We start from the raw sequence: 23,363 nt of genomic DNA on the forward strand, positions 1-23,363 counted from the left end.
AATAAACTTTCCTCTGGCGCTCTTTGCCCTTAGTCGGCCTTGCGCCATAAAAAACCCAACCATCATCATCATACCCATTATCATCATCGCATTTGCCTTGCGGTCCACATTGCACGCTAATCATTACGTCACTTCACATCCGATCCAGGCGGTCTCCTTAGGTCCCCATCTCTGACAGCTGTCGACAACAAAGAGGTTGTTCAATCTACGGTTTCCACTGAGAGCAGGACTTTCAGAGGCTCACCTGCCACGGGATTCCACCAAACACCGTCATGAGGAACTTGTCGACAACCTGGCTGACGTCTTGCATTTCAATCCGGCCGATCCAGTCATTATAGGGGGCCCCAATCTTACCAACGTTGTCGTTCTTCAGGATAAACGGCACACATATCCCCTGCACAATATAATCGTATGAGGTGAGTACTTCAGTGGAAATTTCAAATCGGAAGCGAAAATTTCGATAAACAAAGAAAAATCATTAATCGGGCACTTACTTTTGCTGACGCGGTATGGAGGCGAAAGCGTTATGGCTCCCTCAAGAGATACTTATTAACGACTTCTTGACTGCTACAGCTTGTTAGCGTCTCTTTCTTTGATTTTGTTTCTTGGTCTCTTTGTGAATAACTTTACCAGTCAGGCTAGCGGCACTTTACGCCACAGGTTTTCCGAAATTAGCATTCCTCGTGGTTGCCGTGCAAATGTTATACTCCTGTGCCGCCATGTTCACCTGCCAAGTGGCTCCCGCAGCCTAAACTTTATTCCACCTTTGGAAACGTGATGTGGTTGCGCGATGGCGACGAACTCGGCCCTACTCTAGAGACCCGAGGTGAGTGCCAACACGAACTCGAATATGTTTTTATTTGCTCTTCACAGCGGCTGTAATTCTCGGTAACAGACAACAACCAGAACGCCACTTTTCAAACATGACGCGCGTGAGTTTTTTTATATAACAAAAATCCCTGACCCATACGTACTTATGGAAACAATCGATGGGTGGAATCGGCCACGAGTGAAGTTGTGATTCGCCTGGTGCCTTCATAGCATTTGCGACCTGCTAAATCCGAGGATTCATTTTTGCATTTAATGCGCGGAACGCCTTTGCAATTGGAAGGTAAACTCTCCGTTTTTGTTAAGGTACATTTGTTAGGGTAAGTTCATACACACTTTAATTGGCCAGGAATCGGGAGCTTTGACGGGCAGCGTGCCCGTATCAGTAGACGTGCAAAACTATGAATGTACAAAACGCAAAAGTTATAGAATATAGGATGCTCAGTGACATGCGAATGCAATAACACATGAGTAACAAAGGTGCACACCAGAAGCGGAGAACCCTGAATCTAGTTCAGCTGCGGCTTGTGTCAGTCTGCTTGTTGGGCTATCTCGCGTCGTTAGACGAAGAAAATAAATGCGAAGAGGTGCATACACAGAGAAGCCTAAAAAACTCTAGCCGAAGTGAAGTAAAGCATGTTGTTGGGATAGTTGTTTCATAATAGTTATACTTAAAACTGCGCATACGACGGGACAAGGAAAAGAGGCAGGTCTGCTCTTGTCCTGCCTCTTTTCTTTGTCTCGTCCGTATTCGCAGTTTTAAGTTAAGTCTGGTCGAAGTAATTTTCACTAAAAGACACAAGAAACGAAAGCAGAGAAAGAAAATGCGGAAAGGATGTAACGGTAAACAAGTTTTTAAGAAGTACCCCCGGGCTTAGCACCTGAAAACTTGGGCGAGTTGGTGATGCATGTTGAACCACAGCTCAAAGGACAAGGCACAGGGCGATAGCAAAAGGACACAAGAAGCGCTGAGTTACAGCTGGATTTTATTTTCTCCAACAACGCCAAGTATAAACGAAAGTGAAGAAAACAAAACAAAAGAACACACGAAAATACTGGCATGAAAACAACAGAGAGCCAACCCCACAACTAACCATTATCGGCAGGTGTCCTGTTACGATTGTCTATCTCCTTCTCCGTGAGTGCAATCGAGGCTACACTGATGCAATTATAACTGAGGCATTCAACCTCAACCGGAAGACGCCCAGATGACAGCGTGCGAGAGAACCGCAATAACATTAAAACTAAAGCGGTTGATAATCTTGCCACCCACTGCGACACATGCGGCTGCGAGCCGCTGTTTGAAAATTGCCGCGTTATCGGGAGAAACTGGAACACGCCAACTCAGGAACTTATAGAGCCAGGCTGAGATTGAACGCCTGGGTGAGAATTGCATCCGTGTAGCCTCGATTGCGCTTAAGAAGGAGATGGACTATCTTAGCAGGACGCGTGCCGATAATGGTTAGTTGGGGGGTTGGCTCTCTGTTTTTTCATGCCAGTTTTTTCATGCTTTGTTTCCTTCACTTTCTTTTATATTTGCTGTCGTTAGAGAAAACAAAATCCAGTTGTAATTCAGGGCTTCGTATGTCCTCTTGCTATCGTTCTGTGTCTTGTTGTTTGCGCTGTGGTTCAACAATACCGCCAGGCATTCGCCTTCGAAGCAGCTAAGTAGTTTAGTGCTCCGATGAATTTTGTTCTGTGGTTAAATGTAAAAAAAAAAAACAGAGAGAGCCTAAAAGTTTTAAAAAGTTTGGCAGTATATTATGTGCACAACGAAGGTTTTGGTTCACAAAATTTGCGAATTATGACAAAAGTTTGCCGTCTGGTAATCTGCACTTATATTCATCGCCCATTAAAATAATCATTATTGCCCCTTTAAAAGTCAAAACCCTTGGAGTAGAAATTACGAAATGCGGAGCATCTACTTCACAAATGTGTATCCCGCATGTGTTGGTAATCGCTATCAACGTTGGATTCGTGATAGCTTATTTCTTCAGTATTCGGATACCCAAGTGCCTTATTGTTTCCGTTCTGCCTAACTACCAAGTTGTATTTTATACATACACTCAGTCATTTGCTCATTATTGCAAAAATGTACGATAGCGCAGTACTTCGAAAGACAAATTCTTCAATTTGTCCTGTCTAAGCAGCTTGATGTTAAGATCTGGCAGCATTGTTGGCTAACCTTTGTGAGCAACCTTACAGTCACTTGAACAGGACGAAACTTCTTACACAGTGTAAATTCACATTTCCCTAGTATGAACTAGTCCTAGAAGAATTACTGTGTGCACAAAGAATAGAGCTGTACGCAAAAGACATACATGAGCCTTCAATGAATATTTTTGATTCTCAGAAATCTTGTAGTTGTCAAAAAAGTCTGAATGTAGTAGTAGCTCCCGTGAATACAAAAAAAGGCGCGGCTCATAAAAGGTGTTGTGAGGCGTGTTTCAGTAGAAGTCTAGCCAACGAGAGAACTCTGCAGCGGCAACGTTGATAGCAATTAGTACAAGAGGTTTAATTATGATGCTGCGATTATATTGAGTACCAAAAATGACAGGTGTTGGTACTAAATTGAGGCACGCCTAGACTTTTGCGTCTTCTGTCGACGTGACGTTGTAAAGACACGCCGCGAACTCAGCATCGGGGAAAAACGCCGCACAAAAAAGCTATGTCAGCAGTTATTAGCATCAGCTTCTCTGTTGACTAAGGAGGTGTATTTTTCTTATAAACTTGCTTGGGAGCTGCGAAAATTTTCCCAGTCCAGAATGAATGCCTCTTGGATGTGCACACAAAACTCCCTCACACACAGTAGACGTACTGCCAAGGCCGAACATTCCCTGGAAATATGTTCATTTATTTGTTATTTGTTTATTATTTATTTATTTATTTATTTATTTACTTATTTAGTTAGTTAGTTAGTTAGTTAGTTAGTTAGTTAGTTAGTTAGTTAGTTTCCTGCAGTGCCACAAAGGCATTATAGCGTGGGGGAAATTGGGAAGTATTCATAATACGTGTAGATGGCGGAGAAAGAACACATCGCTACTACCGTTACACAGACAGACGCACAAAGACAAAAAAATTGCAGATATGGCAAATTTTCTCACAAGCACGTCGGAGGTATAGGCCCATAGAGTTCCTTCGTATGTATACTAGAGAGGAAACTGCGCTTGGTAATCCATGTCGTCGTGGGGGCTTTTCGGAAGATCCCCACTTTTGGCTTGGGCTTGTCATGAAAATTGGATTCTTAAGCGGTGTTTGAAATTTGCATTCTTCACTATGCATTAACACGTCTACGAGCTACGAGAGAGCCGAAATCCTCCTTTTTCTGTGGTAGCCGTGTTCGGTGAAACAACAGGCACTGCGTGATCGTACCTGACGTTGGTCATGCCGCGGTCGAAGGACGTATGACTGAGGGGGTAATATGCCGCCGCGAAATTTGTAGCCGACGAAAAGAAGAAACAAAACGTACTTCGACGAAGACAAGGAACGGCAGATACGGGCCCCTGTGTCCGTCCTATCCTGTCATCGTCCACCACTGTTTAACGCCACGTTTTCTTTTTTCTTTTTTTTCAAGTATAGACCTATTTGCTCAGCAGCAAGTTTTGTGAAACAGTAGGTCGCTGCACCGGTTCACGAGGAAGGCGACATTTTCATAGGCACGCTCAAAAAACTTTCCAAACTCTTCAAATAAAAGTTCCTGCCCAATTATTAACATTGTTCGTAAGTACCACCTCGGTTTGCACAATAGCAGGCACAACCGTTCCGTCAAAAATACGCTTTAGCACACTATTCTTCGCGTTTTTGTGGCATTTCGTGTATAATGGTGGTCACTAAAACATTTCAATCCAAGCCAATGATGAAACTAAAACGAGCGAATGATGTAATGGCAGCCCATGACGACACAGACGGCCTTGATGTGAGCCGCATAGCGCCAGATTCCTCTCTAGAGTATCTTGTAAAAACCTCTATGTATAGGGCGTTCCAACGACGGCGGCACCATCTTGCGTGCGCAGCGCCCTCTGGTAGCTGGTCGATTTGCTGGCTTGGGCGTTTGCTGAGCGGCGTATGAGCGCCAGCTGCATCTAGGCGAAGTTTTCGTTGTATTGGGTTATACGCTCCCTTCCGCATTATACTTTAAATTGGAAAGTTGTTACATAGGACCTATTTGTGCGATCTGGCTTAAATTGGCGGCTTTTTGGGCCGCGGTGAAATTGAAAGACGCCGCGAGGTCGCGTGATCCACGACGGGTAAATGATGCAGTGCCGAATATATGTCTTGCAATACTTCGTATTTGTTGTTCGTGTGCGCGCCTCGGATCACTTAGAGCAGCTGTTTTGATCGCTTTACTGCAAAAACGGATGTTTGTTAAAACGATATAACCATTACACGTTCGGCGCCGAAGGGCAACCAGCAAAAGGCGCGTGTCAGTTTACAGACTCGTGGTTTCAAATCCCTGTAGAGTGTAATGCAGATAGTTTGGTTGAATAGTAAACATTTTAGCATATTATATATTTTATACTAAAAATTGGCGATATATCAACATCCCACCCTCAGCCACCACCGCGGCCAAGTATAAAGAAAACTTCCCTTTCCTTAAAATTCCAATCGGCTCTGCAGAAGAATTTATCCGTGAAACTAATGTGCAACATAAATAAAGTGAACAAGACGGCTCCTGGAGAGCGTTTTATAAGAATTTATTAAGCCTCCGCCGTTCAGAAGCCAGACAAGCATTCGTTTTGCGTTGCTTAGTTAGATGTTGCCGACAACGAGACATGACATTTCGGCAATAGACCGCACTCTTGGCTGGAGTGAGTGAGTTAACAACTTTCTTTTGCCCCGAAACGGGGGTAGGGAAAGAAGGGAGGAGGAATCTCTCCGCTCTCCCCTCAGACGGTCTGGAGAAAATGGCAACATAGGGAGGTAGTGGCCACTGGGAAAATCGCAAAGGTCATCCCGTAATACTTGGAGGTGAGTGTGCCGCAATGTGACCACAGCAACGGTTGAGATTCGAACTAATATCACCCGCGGCACAGGCAAGTTTCAGTGACCCATTTCAGTTTGGAAAGAAGGTACGCGTAAGGGCAGATAAACCCCCGGTCCTTTCTATTCACCTGCTGCCAGGTGCCAACCGCTACAGGCTTTCTAGCACAGCTACTAAGTGGTGGCTGCTTGCTGAAAAGAGCTGCCTAGCTTTTCTAACGCCACTTATTCCTCAAGGTCAAAGAGGCATTCGCACGGCGATAGAATGAAGCATGATTTCGAAAATTGCGTCCGCTACCGCGAAAAGGGGACATGGTATGCAAGACCCCGATGACATGTCGGCAGGGGACAATCGATTTAATTTTTATTACCTTCCCTACCAGCAGTGTCTGGCATGGCTGACAAGCTCTGACCTCTCCTCCCACCGTGGAAAGTGCCGGCGTGGCCAGCACAGGCCAAGGTATCCCAGACTAGAGGAAACTCCTCACAAGGCGGGTGTCCAGACCTAAGGCTCGCTTTAATGAATTTTACTCCTGCACCTCTTCCAGACCCCGATTGGGACGCCTACCTGTAGCAAAGTATTGTGCTGTCACAGCCATAGAGGCGATTAAATTTTGCCCAATTTTCGGTCACTACTCCGAAGCTGGTGAGCAGAAAGAGCTCAGCGGAACAAAATTGCCGAAAAACGGGTGTAGGAACAAATGGTCCCGGAACAAATAATCCCGGAACTTATGGTCCCGGAACAAATGGTCCCGGAACAAATGGTCCCAACTCGAAAGTAGGAACAAATAATCCCGGAACTTATGGCCCCGGAACAAATGGTCCCAGGCACCTGTTCAGGCAAAATGATTCTATAAAACTCCACGTGGGTTCTGTTTAAATTTGTTTTATTTTGCTAGAGTGCACTTTCTAATTTCTTAGGTTTCTTTATTTTTGTTTTCTTTTTTTTTCAGATTTCGTTAAACTGGTTAGCTCAATGTGGGCGATTAGAACGATTAAACGCGGTATTTCTGCCAACCACGCATCTTTGTGAAAGTGCAGGGCATTCATTAGACGATTGGCCCATTTTCGGAATTTTTTTATGCGTATTTTATCCGGCCTTTTTATCTTAGTCGTCGCATTTTTTATACGTTCAAGACGAACATTCTTATTTATTACTTCCCTCTCTCTTTCGGTATTTGCTTTTTGTAATATTTTCCTTTTTCGGTTTTCCAGGTTTTGATTGTTTGTGAGTCCTGCCGTGTTCCAGGAAGCCGCACGTGTCGCGAGACGCCGCTAGTAAGCGAGGGGGGTGACAGGCACAGTGTCGAGACATGCAGACGTCTGGTCTGATAGCAAGCATCTGCTGAGTCGCTGGTCAAGCCAGGCTCTCGCGACGGTCATCACTGTTAAGTTCCTGCTTGTCATTTAATTAATGAAAGCCGCCGGTGGCTCATGTATTGGCGTCGCCTCCGCTTCTAGCTGTCAGTTCCTTTCATGCAGCCGCAAAGACGTGAAGTTGGGGGTCGCGGAGTGCATGCTTTGTGCTCCTTCCTCTTTTGTGTGGCAAAAGACTGGGGTGCTGAGCCCTAGTAGCTCTGTTGGTATGCGGTCGTTCGGTGACGGGCTGACGGTAAGCGAAAGGGTGCCGTCTCTAGTTTTTGACGATTTGCGAAGCCGGCGTCGGCGCTGTTCGTTGATGGTCATTCGCCTTAGGAATTCGCCTCGGGTTGAAGGAGCTCTTTTCAGTAGTCCGGCGGGCGGCGGCGTCCATTAGTCTGGGAAGGGATTAGCCACGACTCCCTCACTATGCCCGCGCGCGCGGCGACAAAGGCAGGGCGGGAAGGCGACGACACTGTAAGGTGTTAGCCGCGCGAAGACCGCTCTAAATGGTCGGCTTTGGCTTTTGAGGAGATGCCACCACCCACCAGCAAAGTATTGCCTATTTTCGGAGAAAAATGAGTTTCTAAACTGCAAGTTGTATAATTATCGAGGTGTAAAATCTTGATTAGTGTTGCTTCGCTCGATTCGAACTGCAGATATCGAAGCATTTCAGGTGGTGAGCACAGTAACTCAGCTTAGCCAACCCAATAAACCCTCATCGAGTAAAGATCCCTTTTGAAATAACGACAAAACGGCGAGCGCAATGCACCAGTACAGTTCTATGTTGACTGGCGGTCAACAGTACCATTTTTGATACTTTACATAACCTAAATAATACCGTCACTGTAAATAGGCTCACCGCACTGGATGAAGTCAGACTCACTTCTCAAGCATTAACAAAATTTTGTATTCTTGCGAGTATTGCACGTCAGCCATGTTAATTTAAGCAGTTGTGTTGCTCCACTTCATAAGAAAACTGCATTCAAGAAGAAAATTACGGTAGCCCGTTATTGTATTCACTTTAAACACCGGCCGAGGGCGGCCCAGTACACGCAGATTTTTTATTGAAAGGTTCACCACTGGTTTGCCTGGCTCTCGGAATAACAAAAAAGTACGAACAAAGCAAGCACGGAGATCGTACACGTGCGACAAAAAAAGTTTGTATACAGCATTGAGCTCAAGCAAATTCAGCATTAGTAAATATACTGTGTAAGAACAGATGCAAAATACAGTGTGCACAGATACAAGCATAAATATAAATACATTGACCCCCTCCTTCCCTCATGCAGGCACTAAGGCGTAGTAGTGGTGGGACCATTTCTTCCTACTTTGAAGTTGGGGACCATTTGTTCCGGGACCATTAGTTCCGGGACCATAAGTTCCGGAGCCATTTGTTCCGGGACCATTTGTTCCGGGACCATTTATTCCGCGACCGCCGAAAAACATGTGTGCTTTGAATTGCGCAACTCACAAGCTGCCGGTCTGGCTCCTCTGTTAGCAACATTTCATTAAAATAATGCGGAAACTACTGGCCAACCCGCCCACGCGATGCCTACAAAGCGCAGTCAAGGCAGATTAGCAGCCGCGCCAGGCGCGCACACAGAGGGAGAAAGCCGGCCCGCGTGCCGTGAACACTTAGTGCGACGGTACGTTTCCCTCTCACCCGATGGAACGGTCTACAATCGACTACACCACTCGGCAGCTTATTCAACATGGTAATGTAGTCAGGAAAAAAGAGTTCCTAAAAACGCTTCTGCGACAAGATATTTCGCGAATTTTTCAGCTATAGCCACATCGCCTAGACATAAAATGTGGCGTAAATAAAAATGTGTCAGGATTGGTGCCAGTTTTCTTAAAATAGATACGATAAGGCAAATTTAAGTTTTTCATGCTTCTTACGTTCGCTCAGTTGTTTGGGTTCTACTGCAGTAAATTAAGAACTGCTACTCGATTTTGGCATGTTGTAGTTTTAGAGATGGAGGCACAAAGCGCAACTCACGAGGCCGACGAGGATGGTGCTGAACTGGAGGACGTCCGTGTAAACAACTGAATAGTGGCCTCCCAGCACCGTGTACATGAGTATGACGGCTGAGGAGACCACGATGGAGGTGGCGGAATTCAGGCTGATGGTGGTCTGCATTGTGTAGCCTGCGGGAGAGGGAAGAAATTTCTTTGTAGTAATTAGCTTTGTGGTGATTAGTAATGTCGTTATTAGACACCCGATAGCAGTACAGCTCTTCATTAAGCGAAGTTCTTCATATAAAAGCCTCTTTTCTTGTATCGAAGGTTTATTTCCCTCCCTGAAGGCTAGCTCACGCGAAAGCGCACTGCAAGAAAGCCAACTTTAAACAATGGGAGGCATAAGATGGCGATGAAATACGACATACGAAATCCACATAGGGTGATGGATGTGCACAACAAGCGATTTAGGACGAAAAGGTGCTACCCGTCATCGGAACTGAACCTGGGTCGTTCGCGTTATGAGGCCGACGCCTGTACGACTGCGACATTCCGACACGGTTGAAGCACTTTGGAATTAAGACTGACTTTCACTCAGTTTGCTTGGGCGAAAGCTTCGCGTTTTAAGCATCCTTCTCTTAAGAAAGGGGCTTTGGTTTCTCAAAAGAAAAAAACGAGTATATTTCATCGCATGGTACGTAATGATACGATTCTCGATGACTGGAGAAAGTTTGCGACAGGTAAAGCTTTTTATCTTGAAAAACTGGGATTGTTAACCCTAGCGAGTATCGAAATTTTCTCACGTTTGATATTTGTGTAGGTGACTGAACCTGCATATTGACCGTTCATCATACCGTAGGTCCGATTATAGGTGCAGAAGAGAAAGGTTTTGTTTATGATCTGCCTTCTACACTTTATCTTCTTTCTTTCAGTTCTGTTGTTCTTCTGGTGTTACTTGTAGCACATCTTTTGAAAAATGGCAACATGTGCTCTCTCACTGCCCTTCATTATTGCAATATTTCTGTACTGTGTTATATATGAGGGTAATGATTAAATACAGTTGTAATACAAGGTATGCTGCGGATATCCGAATTCGTCCTTAAACTTCGTATTTTACAAAAGAATATTTCTCCATACACGAGATGTCTCTTTTCTATGGCTTAGCAACACGTTGAACAGAGGATAGAATATGTCACCGATAAACAACACTGGTAATCGTATTTAGAGATGTCAATCAATGAAAATATTTTACTCCTAAAAGCGTAACCAGAAGCTTCACAAAACAAGATATACAAAGGTAATACCTGCTAGCATTTAGAGTGCCTTGTTTTGTCTAACAAGAGCAATTATCAATCTCGGCAGGCGCCTTTACACCAGGAATAAATTCACAACCCCCGAGGGATCTCTTTTAATTTTTTAACTGCCTAAGTTAAAGCTAGCGAAGATATAGTAAACAAATTTTTACGGCTAGCAACCTTATTGATAATGTGGCTGTTGACAGCCTTCAGCGAAAAGTGGCTTTCAAGTAAGCATCCTGTCAGGACGCGGTAAACAAACCCTGGATCATTCTCGGCTACATCGACCAGCTCCTTGTCATTATTGAGGTACCTCCTATAAAGTACACCCTGACTGACGTGCTTGCACCAACCTGGGGAGATGCTGTTCACGATAGCAACCACATTTAAAACGTATGCCCATAACACAGCGCAAGGAAAATGTCCCGTTAATAAATAAGCCACACTTTGAATGGTGAATACTGCCAAAAAATAGGTTGATTTCTCTGTCTTAGAAATCAGTAAAACACGAAAGTGAAATGTGCAGCGAAATCTGAAGCTGAGCATGATTTGCAGGTCGGCGGTGGTCTGGGGGGTATGCTTGACGAACGACGTCCTGCTGGCGGGTCGCTTCTCCGAAGGTGTACTGGCTTCATTTCTGTGACGGATATGACGTTAGCGAAATCTTGGTGTATACCGGCATAAAACATTTTCGTGTTAAAATATAAAATCCGAAAACGAACAACCCTAAGTATAACGTACTCTTTAGTACTAAAGGTTGCTTCCCCACGAGAATACGTGTGTGCAGGAATGCAACCCTCTACAGGCCGCATGCTCCATTGTACTGACGTCACGTCCTTGTCGGATATGACGTCGGTGAAATTTTTCTGTATCCGGGAATAAAACACTTTTGTGTCACAAAATGCCAGCGAGGAAATACAAATTCACTTCAAACATCACCTATGCGCCCCTCAGCGCTTGAGCCCGACCCACGATTCTTGTGTTTTTTTCGTGTACTTCCCAGCTCATGCGCTCACACTGGGGTGTGACATGGGAGTAAGTTATTTGGCGCGAAGTATGGCGACGAGCATTTCCTTACCGAGCGCTGACAGTATGGAGGCGGTCCAGAACACCTCCCCACACAACGCGGGCAGGCAAAGCATGACACCAATCCAGCGCCCGTAATGATGCTGGAAGGGGTCCAGCATGGTCAGCGCGTCGGTGATGCGCATCTTGGCGGCGAAAAACCTGCCGCCTGCAAATTTAAAATGGAGGACATAAACTAGCGCAAATTGGGTCACTAGCGACGTTCGAGCTGTTCCTGAAAACCCTGACGGTAAAAGGAACTCCCCTGCGGTCTTACGTTGGCAAGAGGTGGAGACGAAGCTTCTTTATTGACTACTTATGTTTGGCGGCTCCTCGTTTCAGGTCGCCACGTGCCGCCTTGGCTTGACCGGCCATTTCGGTGAACAGAATTTCATCATGAGGCAGGGAGTGGCACAGCAGTATGTCTCACTGCTAAGGAGAGGGGGAACGGGGTGGGCGTGTCTGGGTTTTTGTCGCGCTTCCATATCTTGTGCCTGAAAGGGCCTCATTGGTTGCAGAATTTACATTGCGAGTCACAATACGTGGGAAAGAACAGGCGCATAAGACATTTCATGAGAAACCTTGACGTGTCAATAAGCTTCGTAAGTATTTCCAGAGTCCTTCAATGTTTCTATGGTCATGAAACTCCCGGCCAAATTTTGTTCGGGGACAAAGGCTACCGTGAGGGGCGCCACCGAAGATAGGAGGGCATCGGGCGCGGCATCCGCTGCTCTGTAGCCAGACCGGCAGGCAGGAACGCGGAAGCAGTATGTCTGTTCCCATCAAATTTTTTCGTCCCTCACAAAATGATAAGTCCTCTTCAGCGGCCCACGACACGTAAAGCGAAAGCGCACTGCTGATAAGACGCCGAGCGTCCGTGCAATGCCAAACGCGCTCTGGCCACTTCCCCTGATGCCCTCCGCATAGAGTTTCTATGGCCCTCCGATCACCACCAGCGCCGCGGCGGGGGCCTCCCTGGGCAGCGCTAGAAGCTCTCCCATAGCTTGACGGCGGAGTTTCATGAGCAGAAAAGCATTGAAGGACTCTGGTATTTCTGACAAAACGTGTCACCAAAATGCACCACGCGAGCTGAAAAGAAGATATTTATACGTGGTACCATTATGAAATGACATGAAACTAATAAAAACTATAGTTGAGTAATTTCTTTGACGGTGACGCCTAATTTGGGCGTTGGGCTGCTTTAGGACAAGGTGTTGTAATCTTCTGAAAGGAGCAGTTTTACGTTCATTTACCATCACCGTTCTGAAATTGCATGCGACATTTGAAATTCCGATCTGCGCTCCCGCATGTTGCTTTTTTTACTCTGTCGACGACCCGTGCAGGGTCGTCGATCAGTTATGAAGGCGGAACTGCTGGAGACCGAGAAACCTGCGGGTGTCCGAAAACATCTGATGAGGACATGTGGTAGTCTGTATAACACTAACGCCCATTCAGAGGACATGCTGAAAAAGGGCTTGATAAGTGCTCATGATCTTTTTAACTTCGGCCAGTTTTTTTATAATTGAAATTGGGAGGCCACGGTAGTGTGATCCGTGTCCTAACATGCCGCCTTTGTAACCGAACCACGAGCGGAAATATCCGCTTCGGTGTAGTATGCTTCCAGAGAGAAAGGAGATGTTTAAAGACTTGGAACATTCAAGTCGGTCAAGCCAATTTTGTAGCCTCACAAAGTGGCTGGTAACGCAACCTGGTTTGAAATCGCCGTAACAAGTTAACTGCTGCGCATTCCCCACGAGTTTGCGAATTCGCTCAGAAATTTATTTTTTCACAAGAGAGCGATCTTATATTTCCGAAAATACAAGTTCCAGTAGCTCCACACTGCCTGCCAGAAGTCAACGTTAGCCCGATGGTTTAGTTTCCTAGAATCGAGAGAAAAGCACTCCCACCACAGCAAAGCGCATGCGCAGCTTGTCCGTACTGACCTAGTATTAGGCTGATGGCGTAGCCGATGGGGGCTTGGCACCACAGTATGCCGGATGTGAAGACAGCTTCCGCAGCGCCGTTGAGGTAGCCGGCCCCGACCCACGTAGCTGCGGCATAAAAAAACTGCTTCGAAAACGGACTTCCTTCGGACTGGCCATCGGGAACGGAGGCAGAAACCCCGAAGTACACATATTTTACTGAAATCTATGGGGGCAAGAGTCCCATGTTATTATTTAATTTCATATTTTTTTCCCATGATGGAAGAGGTCACAGGACAAAAAATGTGAGATTTCTACCGGATGGCAGGACAACGTTTGACGAGTTCCTAGATGTTCTTGCCAAGAGAGGCACCGAAAAGCTACAGACGGGTTGCCAGAATAAACATTTGCACGGAATTGCGTTTTCTCCTCCAGTGAGACAAGCAAGGAAAGAGGACGGCCGATGTTCCCTGTAGTGATGCTAGTCGGGTTAGCTTAGGTGCCTAACTTACATACATACATGCATGTACATACTAAAGTATGTACATGCGTTAAGTTTTTGTTTGTTGCGGGGCAGCAGTGTGGTCGTGTATACATTCGTAGTTCTCCTACGTAATTTCAGTAGGAATTCCGAGTTGCCTTTCTTGGTTATAGGCGTTTTTTTTTCTGAATGAGCAGCATGAAGTAATTCCGAACAGCTGTGCAGTCATCCACGCGTTCCACTCGCCCCAAGAGGGAGGGGTCCCAAAAACTATTCCATAGAATGGAGTGAACAGATTTTTCCACAATGATATAATGGGGCGCATCTTTTATGTTTGTATCCTAATTTTTTCCGATAGCCACCGTTTTTGCTGCTATCAAATGGGACATATTAATGTCACAACGCGTCGTCATTACTACCATCATATCACGTGTTCTATAAACTGATACCACATCTCTTGTGTATTTTGGGGGCAAGGGCGTAAAGTTTTGTTTCCTCCGACAAACCAACAGCAGTCCCAGTTGGTAAGCCACATACGTTATTTTCTCATGAAGCTGCAGTACCCGTAATTGCTGCAGACGCAACTGGAGCAACAACTAGTTGATGTATGAAGCCGCGCGCAAAAGAAAGAATTCTTATTTGAAAGAAATACATTTCATAAGAAGCACCCATTCTGTTTCATTTCATTACATTTCTTTTCTTTAAAGACCCCATTGAAGGGGTTTTACTCAAAGGTTGTGGAGGCGGGTTTGATTCTCGGCCGTGGGGGCCGCTTTTCTGATGGAGGGGAAAAGCGAGAACGCCCGTCTGTTCGGGATTTCGGTGCCCGTTAAAGATTCCCAGGTGGTCAAAATTAACCCGAGCCCTCTACTACGACGCGCCTCATCGCCTGTGTAGCGTCCGCTGGTTATACCACCATCATCATCATCACCAGCCTATCTACGCCCACTGCAGGGCAAAGGCCTCTCCTATTAAGCTCCAATTACCCCGATGCTGTGCTAACTGCGACCAATTTATCCCCGAAAAACTTTCTGATCTCATCTGCCCATCTACATTTCTGCCGCCCTCTGCCACGCTTGCCTTATCTAGGGATTCCCTCTGTTACTCTTAATGACTAACGGTTATCTTGCCTTCGCATTATATGCCCTGCCTATATACCATGACCATTACCTCTACCGTTATCCATATAATCAATCAATAACTTCGCGGGTTTAGTTGGCTAGAGGATCTCGTAACGTATAGCGCTTAAAGGAGCCATGAACACAAAATGCAAGTTCGGTTCATTCAAAAGATTGCCTCGTCAGAATCATGCTGACGCCACTTTTAACATAAACTTCTCTGAAATAAGCTGTATAATTAAGAAAAAAGGGAATGGCCATGCGACCCACTAGCTCATTTTCCGCAACAGAACCTATGATGTCATACCAGCCAGCTCTGCGATTCGCGGAGGCAGGAAAAACCAAATGCAAATTAGGCACAACTTATAAGCTTGCCGAACGAGCTATTTGAGCTTACATTTTCTGGAGCATTCTATTTATATCAGTAAGAATGGTGGGACAAACAGTGGAAGTAACGAAAGCACACGCAAACATAGAAGTTGTTATGGAACGGGACGCAGACGCGAGGCCATGGCTGAGCCGGACCGAGCTGTATTAGCTTCTTTCTCCTCTAGCCCCTGATCCCGATGATAGTACGCGGTCGTCTTCCTCTTCTTCCATAATTCCGCAACATACTCCCACCCCCGACGGTGGCGCTAGTGGTGAGGAAGTGCAGAGCAGATTAGTCTAGGCTTGCCGTAGATTAGTCCAATGTCATTCCTGCGGAGTCTGGAGGTGGTAGATGCTTTCTGCCCCAAGCTTTGCTTGGGTCGGGCTGTCTTATAAATGATGCAGTAAAGTTAGTCCTCGACTGAGCATGTACAAATGGTGTTCGGAATGCAGCCTGAACCTTCTGGTCCATGGTGCCCTTTTCTTTTCCTGTCCGCCAACAACGTTCCTTTCTACGTACTGGCTGAGTTTTAACCACTTGCATCTGTATCGTCGCAATGGATCTGCGTTTTCTGTTTTCTAGCGGTCGAGCGGACGCTTGTCTTCCCCGTGCTTGAATTCGCTTGTTCAGAAACTTGCTGCCGAGCCACTCGTTTCGTAACGCTGGCCCACGGGTGAATGTCTTCTCGTTGCACGGGGGACACCTGTCATCTGTTGACTTCATCCGAGTTTTGCGTGTGCGCGATGGCCTTTTAAATGCGAATGCATTTCTTAGTCGGGGGTTGTCGTGCGTCCGTTGGCCGGCGTGCGCCCGCAGGTGTTATCTCTCCGCGCTCCTCCCCGCCCCTAGCAACAGCTGTGGCGCGCCTAGAAACCGGAGCAGGTGGTAGCTCTGGCGGGAGTAGCGGAGGGCAAGGGGAGAGGAGGATCGCGCGCGGGCGTGTGAGGGCGCTCGCATCGTGGAGCTCGGCGGAGAGAGCTCGCGCCCGGTGCGGGCGTGTTGCACGGGTCTCTCTCTCCTCTCCGCGTACACCTCTCCGCTCGCTGCGCTCGGAAAAATATATATAAATGCAGTGGAGCGCGCGCCTCTCTCCGTGACTGCTTGCCGCAGCGCACTCATCGGTGCACCCAATGCATTAGCATTTCCGCACGATCCCCTTCGGGGAGGTGGGGGGAGTTTTTTTGGCTTGGCCCCGAGAGCATGCGAGTCTGGGATGGTGTTTTCCTCACTTGGGCGGAATGGCACGGCGCCGGCTGCTTCGTCGAACTCGGTATTGCTTCTGCGTCCCGCAGCCTGGTTCACCGACGACGTTGCAAATGCAGGGGCGTTGTGCTGCTCCGTGTTCTCTTCCGCTGAACACCACGAACTCGCGGTTTCCCAAGCAGCCCTTGTTGCGAATGGGAGTGCTACAATGGCCGCGTCCCTTTTCATGGAGGTGCCCCCTCTGAAAGGATCTTGCGTCGGTTGAGGTGGCGACAGAGTCTTGGTCGCGGTGAACGACGTCCTCAACGTTGCCTGAGAGATTCGTTCCTTTAACGAAACCTTCGTGCGACTTATCGCGTATGAAAACTCTTCGCCTTCTTCTAAGTCTGCCACGAAATTGTCAAAGTCGAGAAAGCTCTGGATATGACCGTCCAGCTTTCGAAGTTCGTCTTGTTTTTGTTCTGCCATACGGTGCAAATCGATGAGCATACTTATATTCGATGGTGACGATTCCAAGACCTGAATAGTGGTGTTGGCTTGTTCCATTATGACCGCCCGGAGGATGACCCGCGAACTGATAAGTTGGTCCACGACCTGCCTGTCATCTAAACCAGAGAGCGTAGCGAAGCAAGGGTCGGGACTGTCCGATGGGTGGGGTTCATCTCCGGGTTCTAGGTGGGGGGTCTGTGTCCAGCACGCAGCCATGGCAGGCACCGTTCAAGGGTGAGGCTTCCGAAATGAGACGATCCGACGTACCTGAGGCCACGCACTACCTTGAATGCGCTGCGCCGTGAAGCCGCTGGTCCGTCGTTGCCAGGTTTCACGGCACCAGAAATGTTATGGAACGGGAGGCAGACGCGAGGCCATGGCTGAGCCGGACCGAGCTTTATTAGCTTCTTTCTCCTCTAGCCCCTGATCCCGATGATAGTACGCGGTCGCCTTCCTCTTCTTCCACAATTCCGCAACAGAAGTACCGATGCGGACTGTTGTTGGTACTGCGCGCACTATGCTTCGTTTAGATGCGCAGCACTGCGGGACTTTGGGGTTGTATCAGGCGACACTGGCCGGTTGACGCAAGCGACGATGTCTTATGTGACCGTATTTGTCGAGCGAGCACAATGTTTTACGTAACGAATATTGACTCCATGAACAAAACAAGCCAGGTTTAGATACGTTCACAAGCAAACCAAAGGCATAAAACGGCTTGCCGCCGTGTGGTGGCGCCACTTAGGTAGAATAACAGTAAGCAACTCTCCGCTCCCACGGCCGGACATGACTCGGGAAGAGGAGAGCCGAGTCCGGCTGTGCCGCTCCGCACCAAATTTAACCGAAAGACCTGCTCTTATGATCTCATTGCAAACGTCGTTCAATCAGACGTTTTAGCACGATAATAAAAAAATTAGCTTAAATTGAATAATTTCACAGTGAATAAAGCATCTTTTGCTTCCGGAGAAGGGCTGGGGGACTATAGAACACGAAATCTTTCGAATAAAACAAACTTGTGTATTCTCTTCATGGCTTCTTTAAAGGAAAGCCCATTATTAGCCCTAACTTGGGCTGTGCTGGTGGTAGTGGTAGGCTACTGTTTGTTGTAGTTGCGTTCTTTCTGCAATATTCGACAGCTGGCTACCAACTTGTCCCGGGGAATATTCGTATGCATTGGAATCAGCCGCTGTAGAAAAAAGAAGCCGCAGTATTAGTAGCAGCACGCGGAGAATTAGCCGAGCTAGTAATAGTGCAAGGAGAGCAAGCGTGTCTGGCGTCGTGCTAATTATACTCCTGAAAAAATATTTTCTGAATTTATGTTGACATTTTCTTGAGTTATTATTGATTCAGAAGAAATAAAACAGAAATTAAAGGCTGATTGTGCTACACATCAATAACTCAAGGGAATTTTTTGTCGTCTGCACAATGGTTTTTCTAATGTGGAGTTTCTGCTGACTGTTTTTTGGATTCTTTGTGACTGATGTAATTATTTTTAGTCAATGAGCTGGTCCGTTATGTGCATGAAATTTTTCCACCACGAAGAAAAAAAAGCATGAATTGCAGAAACATTTTGTACGGCCCAACACAACAAATCCTGGAAATCCTGATGGTCGGAAACATGCATCAGTTACTGACACATATCAACGGATACACGCATGAAGCACATGGAGGGCTTTACCAACAATATAGCACTACACCACATCATTCGTCACCACTCGCAAGCAATTAACAGACTAAAATATAGTTTATACATGCGCCGTTATGCAGACTTGAGATATAAAAACGGCGAAGCACGAAAGCAACACAGAATGCAACTATACATGCAACTATACATGCAACTATACATGAACAGTAAATTTAGCACATTTACCTATACTCTTAAATACATTTACATGTACTGACCCACGTTGCCATGGCATACAAAATGTTGATGAAAGTAACCCCAGCTTCTAACTCATACTGAGGCAAGCACAAGGTTGTCATGTAACACGAAGAGGAACATGGAATATGTGTCTGTGAGGAAGATTCATATGTTTAGGCAACCAGCTTTCAGCCCTTTCTTGCGCCGTCACAATTTCTAAGGCCAGGCTATGCGAGAAGCTGCTGAAAAGCCTTCGTGTCACAGTGAAAACTTGTAACTCAACGGTAACTTCATACTTGCTACTAGAAGCTGCTGAGCCGTCCTGAGAGAGATCGGAACACGTGCCTAACCTTGCCCATTTTTTTGTAACCCATTTCATTTTTCGGTACTGTGTAAATAAAAATTTTAACTATAAAGTAAAAAAGAAAATATGTGCAATAGTTAACGTCCTATTGGCGCCAGGTATAGTATATAGAAAATATTAGTGTGCAGGAAACATGCAATGAGTCACACGCCTCACCCCGGCCGGCATCTGACAGACGACGGCTATGTATGAATGAAGTGTACCCAAAGAGAACTTAAAACTCCCGTGTCGTCGTTTTTCGCGTTTGTTTCGCATCTGATGTGGTTTTATCATTGCGAGCTGGTTATTTTATACAATTGAAGTAAGTGATGCGTTTGTTTGTCAGACATGCAAACGTCAATGACGTTACCCCCAAGAGCCGGGTCGTCTCGTGATGTTTTTTTGAAATTTTGCACCACTACACGATTTTTTCACAGCACGCTGTAAAAACGGTCTGCTTTTTCAATAAACAAATGCTTTCACAGCGACAGAACTGAACTGAACTAAATAAGACATTCAGATGAAACTCAACCGAAACTCAATTGAAGTTTGTCGTGATCAACTCAATAGATAGTCAATGAAAACACATCGTTCACTTTCGAACAGAACCACAACAAACCCTGAACAAAATTCTAATGCAAATTCTTTGAATACTAAAAAAATCTCTTGGGTCAATTTAACTAAATTTCGATTCAAACTCAACAAAAATTGTTGTAAATGTAGTTTCGAAACCGCGGTGCCATGGTACCGCCTGCAAGATTAATCTCTTGAATTCGGTTGTAAAACTCGACAGGTTGAGTGGTAGGGGTACGTGACAAAGTAAGGGGCACTCAGAAAGAACTCGCAGAGAACGCTGTAAATTCTTAGAAACTGGCCGAATTCCCGCAAAACAGTCTCTCCGAAGGCCGAACTCACCTGTCATTGATATGCAACTGAGCCAGAGCGGGACGTTGCTGTTTGCGATGAAGAGGCGCAGAACGTAATCCGCGCCTTCTGCCGGCATGGCTTTGGATTCCCTGCTAGGATGTCTGGAATGTAAAACAATTCACGATCATAATTCATTCGCTGCCTTTTCCCCTTCCTAAATCAATATGAACCGAAAGACACCAGTAAAAACAGAAGCACTCGTTCGTTTGCATTGCGTCCGCAAAGCAAAGACAATATTTTTAAGTACTTTTTACAATTTCCGACATCAACTATCTGACGAACCCCCGAGCAATTGTTCTGAAATTTTAAACGGTGCGTTTCCTCGCACCTCATTTTTCAGTGAAACTAAAAGACTCCATGTCCAGTACATAGCGCAATGTAATAAGTGAAAAAGCCACAATAAAGAGGCAAAGAGCTCATGGGATGAAAAATTCCGGGGCAGAGAAGCGGATACTGTTTGTAAAAATGTAAAACTTCGTATATGAGGGTTGCGTCGGGCAGGGTGTCGAACCGGAGCCGGAACCGAACCGAAAACCGGAACCGAACCCGAATTTTTGCCCGGAACCGAAACTGAACCGGAACCGTATTTTTTCCGCCATTTTGGAACTGAACCCGAACCGGAACGAATTGAAGGAACCGTTCCGAACCGGTTCCGGGGCCTCAAAACTGTGATTTCTAGTTTTCCATCCCGGTACCCTACCTTGCATCCGAAAATATTTTTACCATTCGCCAGACTGCACACGCAATATTTTGCATATTATGCAGTTCCCAAGCCCCAAAAGGTTCTCATCTTATTATTACCCTAAATTTAATGTAAAGTCCTTATACACTATTAGTTTGCTTTAGGTATAGCCCATCTCGCCAAATTATCTTTTTGCATTTACAATAACTTAAGTTAGAACGCATATTCCGTGGTAACATATCATGGGGTATTCTTTATGGTTTCTATCTGCAGTGTGTTTAAAATCGTGTGAAGTTTTCATGTTGTTAATTCGAATGCATCCGTGTCCGCTTGCGAAGGCCTTCAGGGACACCATCAACAATAAATCCGTATCGTCCACTTATTTTAGTTTGAGTGGGCACTTATATAAAAACAGCACTGAGACACAAACACTCACAGTTCTCTACGTCACCATCACTTTTTCTTGTACGGTGCCATTGTGTCCTCTGGTTACTGCCATAGGAGAACATGAGAATCGAAAAAAAATTGGGGCCTTCTCATTTTCACTTTTAAAGTAAATGCGATAGCATTTCGATGCCTGGATTTAAGTCGATTAACGCGGATTAGCGGGTAGACTAGGGTGGTTTAGTGAGATGAGTGAATGAACTAATGTGAATTAGTGGGACTGCGGTGTTGATTAATATGGATTAGAGGAATTAGCGGGTCAGTTAAGGCGGATTAGAGGGTTGGACCAAACATGATAGATTTGGGGTCCTTGGCATTTGTAAATTTTGCAGCGTTCTCTTTCTCGACCAATCAGGAAACTTAGTTACGCACAAAATAGCCGGAAAGTTATGCGTCGACCACCTGAATGCTATAAAAGGCCGTTTTTGTATTACGCTTTTATGTTATTTCTCGCGTAAGATTTACATCTCGCAATTAAGTTAAAAACTAATTGCCTAATGCATGTCTTATATTCACCAAAAGGTTCTCAAAATGTGTATATATATGAGGTAAGACTAGGAAGCAACTAAACTGAAAGAAAAAAAGGAACGATCAACTGGTTTGATGTGAAAGACACCCGATAGCATTCTCCGATACCTTCTCTTTCTTCGTGCTACCGTTCTGCAGCCTTCCACAGGTGTAACATTTCAACCCCCGAACACAGCCCCTTCCAAGCTGAGGAAAAGGCGATAGCACGTGCGCTTAGCCAAAGGGCCGTCAAAAGTCTAATAACAGACTCTTATCAGGCGTGGCGCAACTTTGCCAACAGTCTATTGCATGTTACAACACTTCGAATGAACAAGCAGAGACCACCAACGAGACCAGCCAGGGTTGTATGGGCACCAGCTGATACTGGTTTCGCCGGCAGACAAGATCACCAACCTCGTGGCTGGACATTTGACCCGCTTAGCGAGCGCTGATGAAGCCGAGCCCGAGCGCATGCATCCTGCATACATACCAGGAAATTAATTAGCCCTATAGGCTCTCCCGTAGAACGTATTCCTTCCCGCACAAATCGCTAGCGAATAACCAGGAAAGATTATTCCGTGCACTGCGGATTAACACCTTCCCACACATCACCAGTCTTCACCTCTTTGACGGGACACAATTCTCTCCATTTCGTCGCTTCTGTGGGGAGCTTGGGAACCTCATACACACAGTAGGCGGCTGCGACAAGTCCACCCTAGATCCACCCAACCTGCACGTTTTCATAGAGATTTGGGAGAAAGCCTTGGGCAGCTCCGGCGTGGAAGATCAGTTTCTCTTGATGGAAACGACTGTCGACTCTACCCCTTGAATGAGAACGCCTCTCTGAAACTTTTCCTATATTTATTTAAAGTTCATTTTCCCTCTCTCTGGGAGGGATAATTACTGCTGCTTGTGACTTCACTCAGCTATTATCTTTCGTAGAGCCCAACCGCTCTCACCTGTCGCTGAAGTGCCATTTAGCAAGTTCCTATCTCCGGTGGTTCCCTATCCAATGCCGTCCTGTACACGACGTCAAATGAGTCATTAAAGCCGTTCTTTCTTTCTAACTGGTACGTTAGCATATGAAAGATAAGGAGAAGGAAATCGCTTTAAACGCCACCAGCCACGCTTGACAGTCGGAGGTTGACGCCGACGCGGGACTGTTTTCGACTTCTAGCAGTGCTAATGGCTTTGTGTTAAAGCTAAAGCGCCGTTGAAACAAGGGGTACATGAAAAGCGTAGCAGACCAATCAATTTATTTAAATGCAAAATTATTTGCCTCATTGTGCGAAAACATGGGTGCATGCGCGCGTGCGTGCCTAGACATTTGGTGGAACCAAGATGTTGGGCGCTCAGGCTCTCCTGCGCGCAACAGACTTCCCGCTCGCCAGTAAACTACCTGCCTGCCTGGCTGCCTGCCTGGCAGGCGATTCCTGCGAGGATGCGTGATTTCGGGACGAGGGGCGGCCCGCCACGAGACGCCCCGGCGGACGGGGGAGGCGGCGGAGACGCAAAATACTGTACCATGGC

General features: G+C 46.1%; 1 protein-coding gene across 1 annotated transcript; it reads right to left on the reverse strand.

The window, feature by feature from the left end:
- Positions 1–232: 232 nt before the first annotated feature.
- Positions 233–20,276, reverse strand: LOC144146195 (high-affinity choline transporter 1-like). The gene is made up of 6 exons (XM_077678159.1): positions 20,189–20,276; positions 16,610–16,732; positions 13,433–13,540; positions 11,503–11,658; positions 9,170–9,318; positions 233–394 (listed from the first exon to the last, which is right to left on the reverse strand). The coding sequence occupies exons 1-6, from the start codon at positions 20,274–20,276 to the stop codon at positions 233–235; spliced, it is 786 nt and encodes a 261-aa protein (XP_077534285.1).
- Between the last annotated feature and the right edge of the window lie 3,087 nt (positions 20,277–23,363).

This window comes from Haemaphysalis longicornis, unplaced genomic scaffold (assembly GCF_048455015.1).
Source record: "Haemaphysalis longicornis isolate Haplotype H1 unplaced genomic scaffold, Haemaphysalis longicornis Haplotype H1 scaffold_7, whole genome shotgun sequence".
Taxonomy (NCBI): Eukaryota; Metazoa; Arthropoda; class Arachnida; order Ixodida; family Ixodidae; genus Haemaphysalis; species Haemaphysalis longicornis.

Coding starts and splice junctions, on each gene's coding strand:
- LOC144146195 (XM_077678159.1), bottom strand. CDS start 20,276: ATGCCGGCAGAAGGCGCGGATTACGTTCTGCGCCTCTTCATCGCAAAC. Junction 16,733..20,188: donor CAGTTGCATATCAATGACAG/GTGAGTTCGGCC, acceptor CGTGGTGTTCAG/CGGAAGAGAACACGGAGCAG. Junction 13,541..16,609: donor CGCCGTGCCATTCCGCCCAA/GTGAGGAAAACA, acceptor TTTATGCCGCAG/CTACGTGGGTCGGGGCCGGC.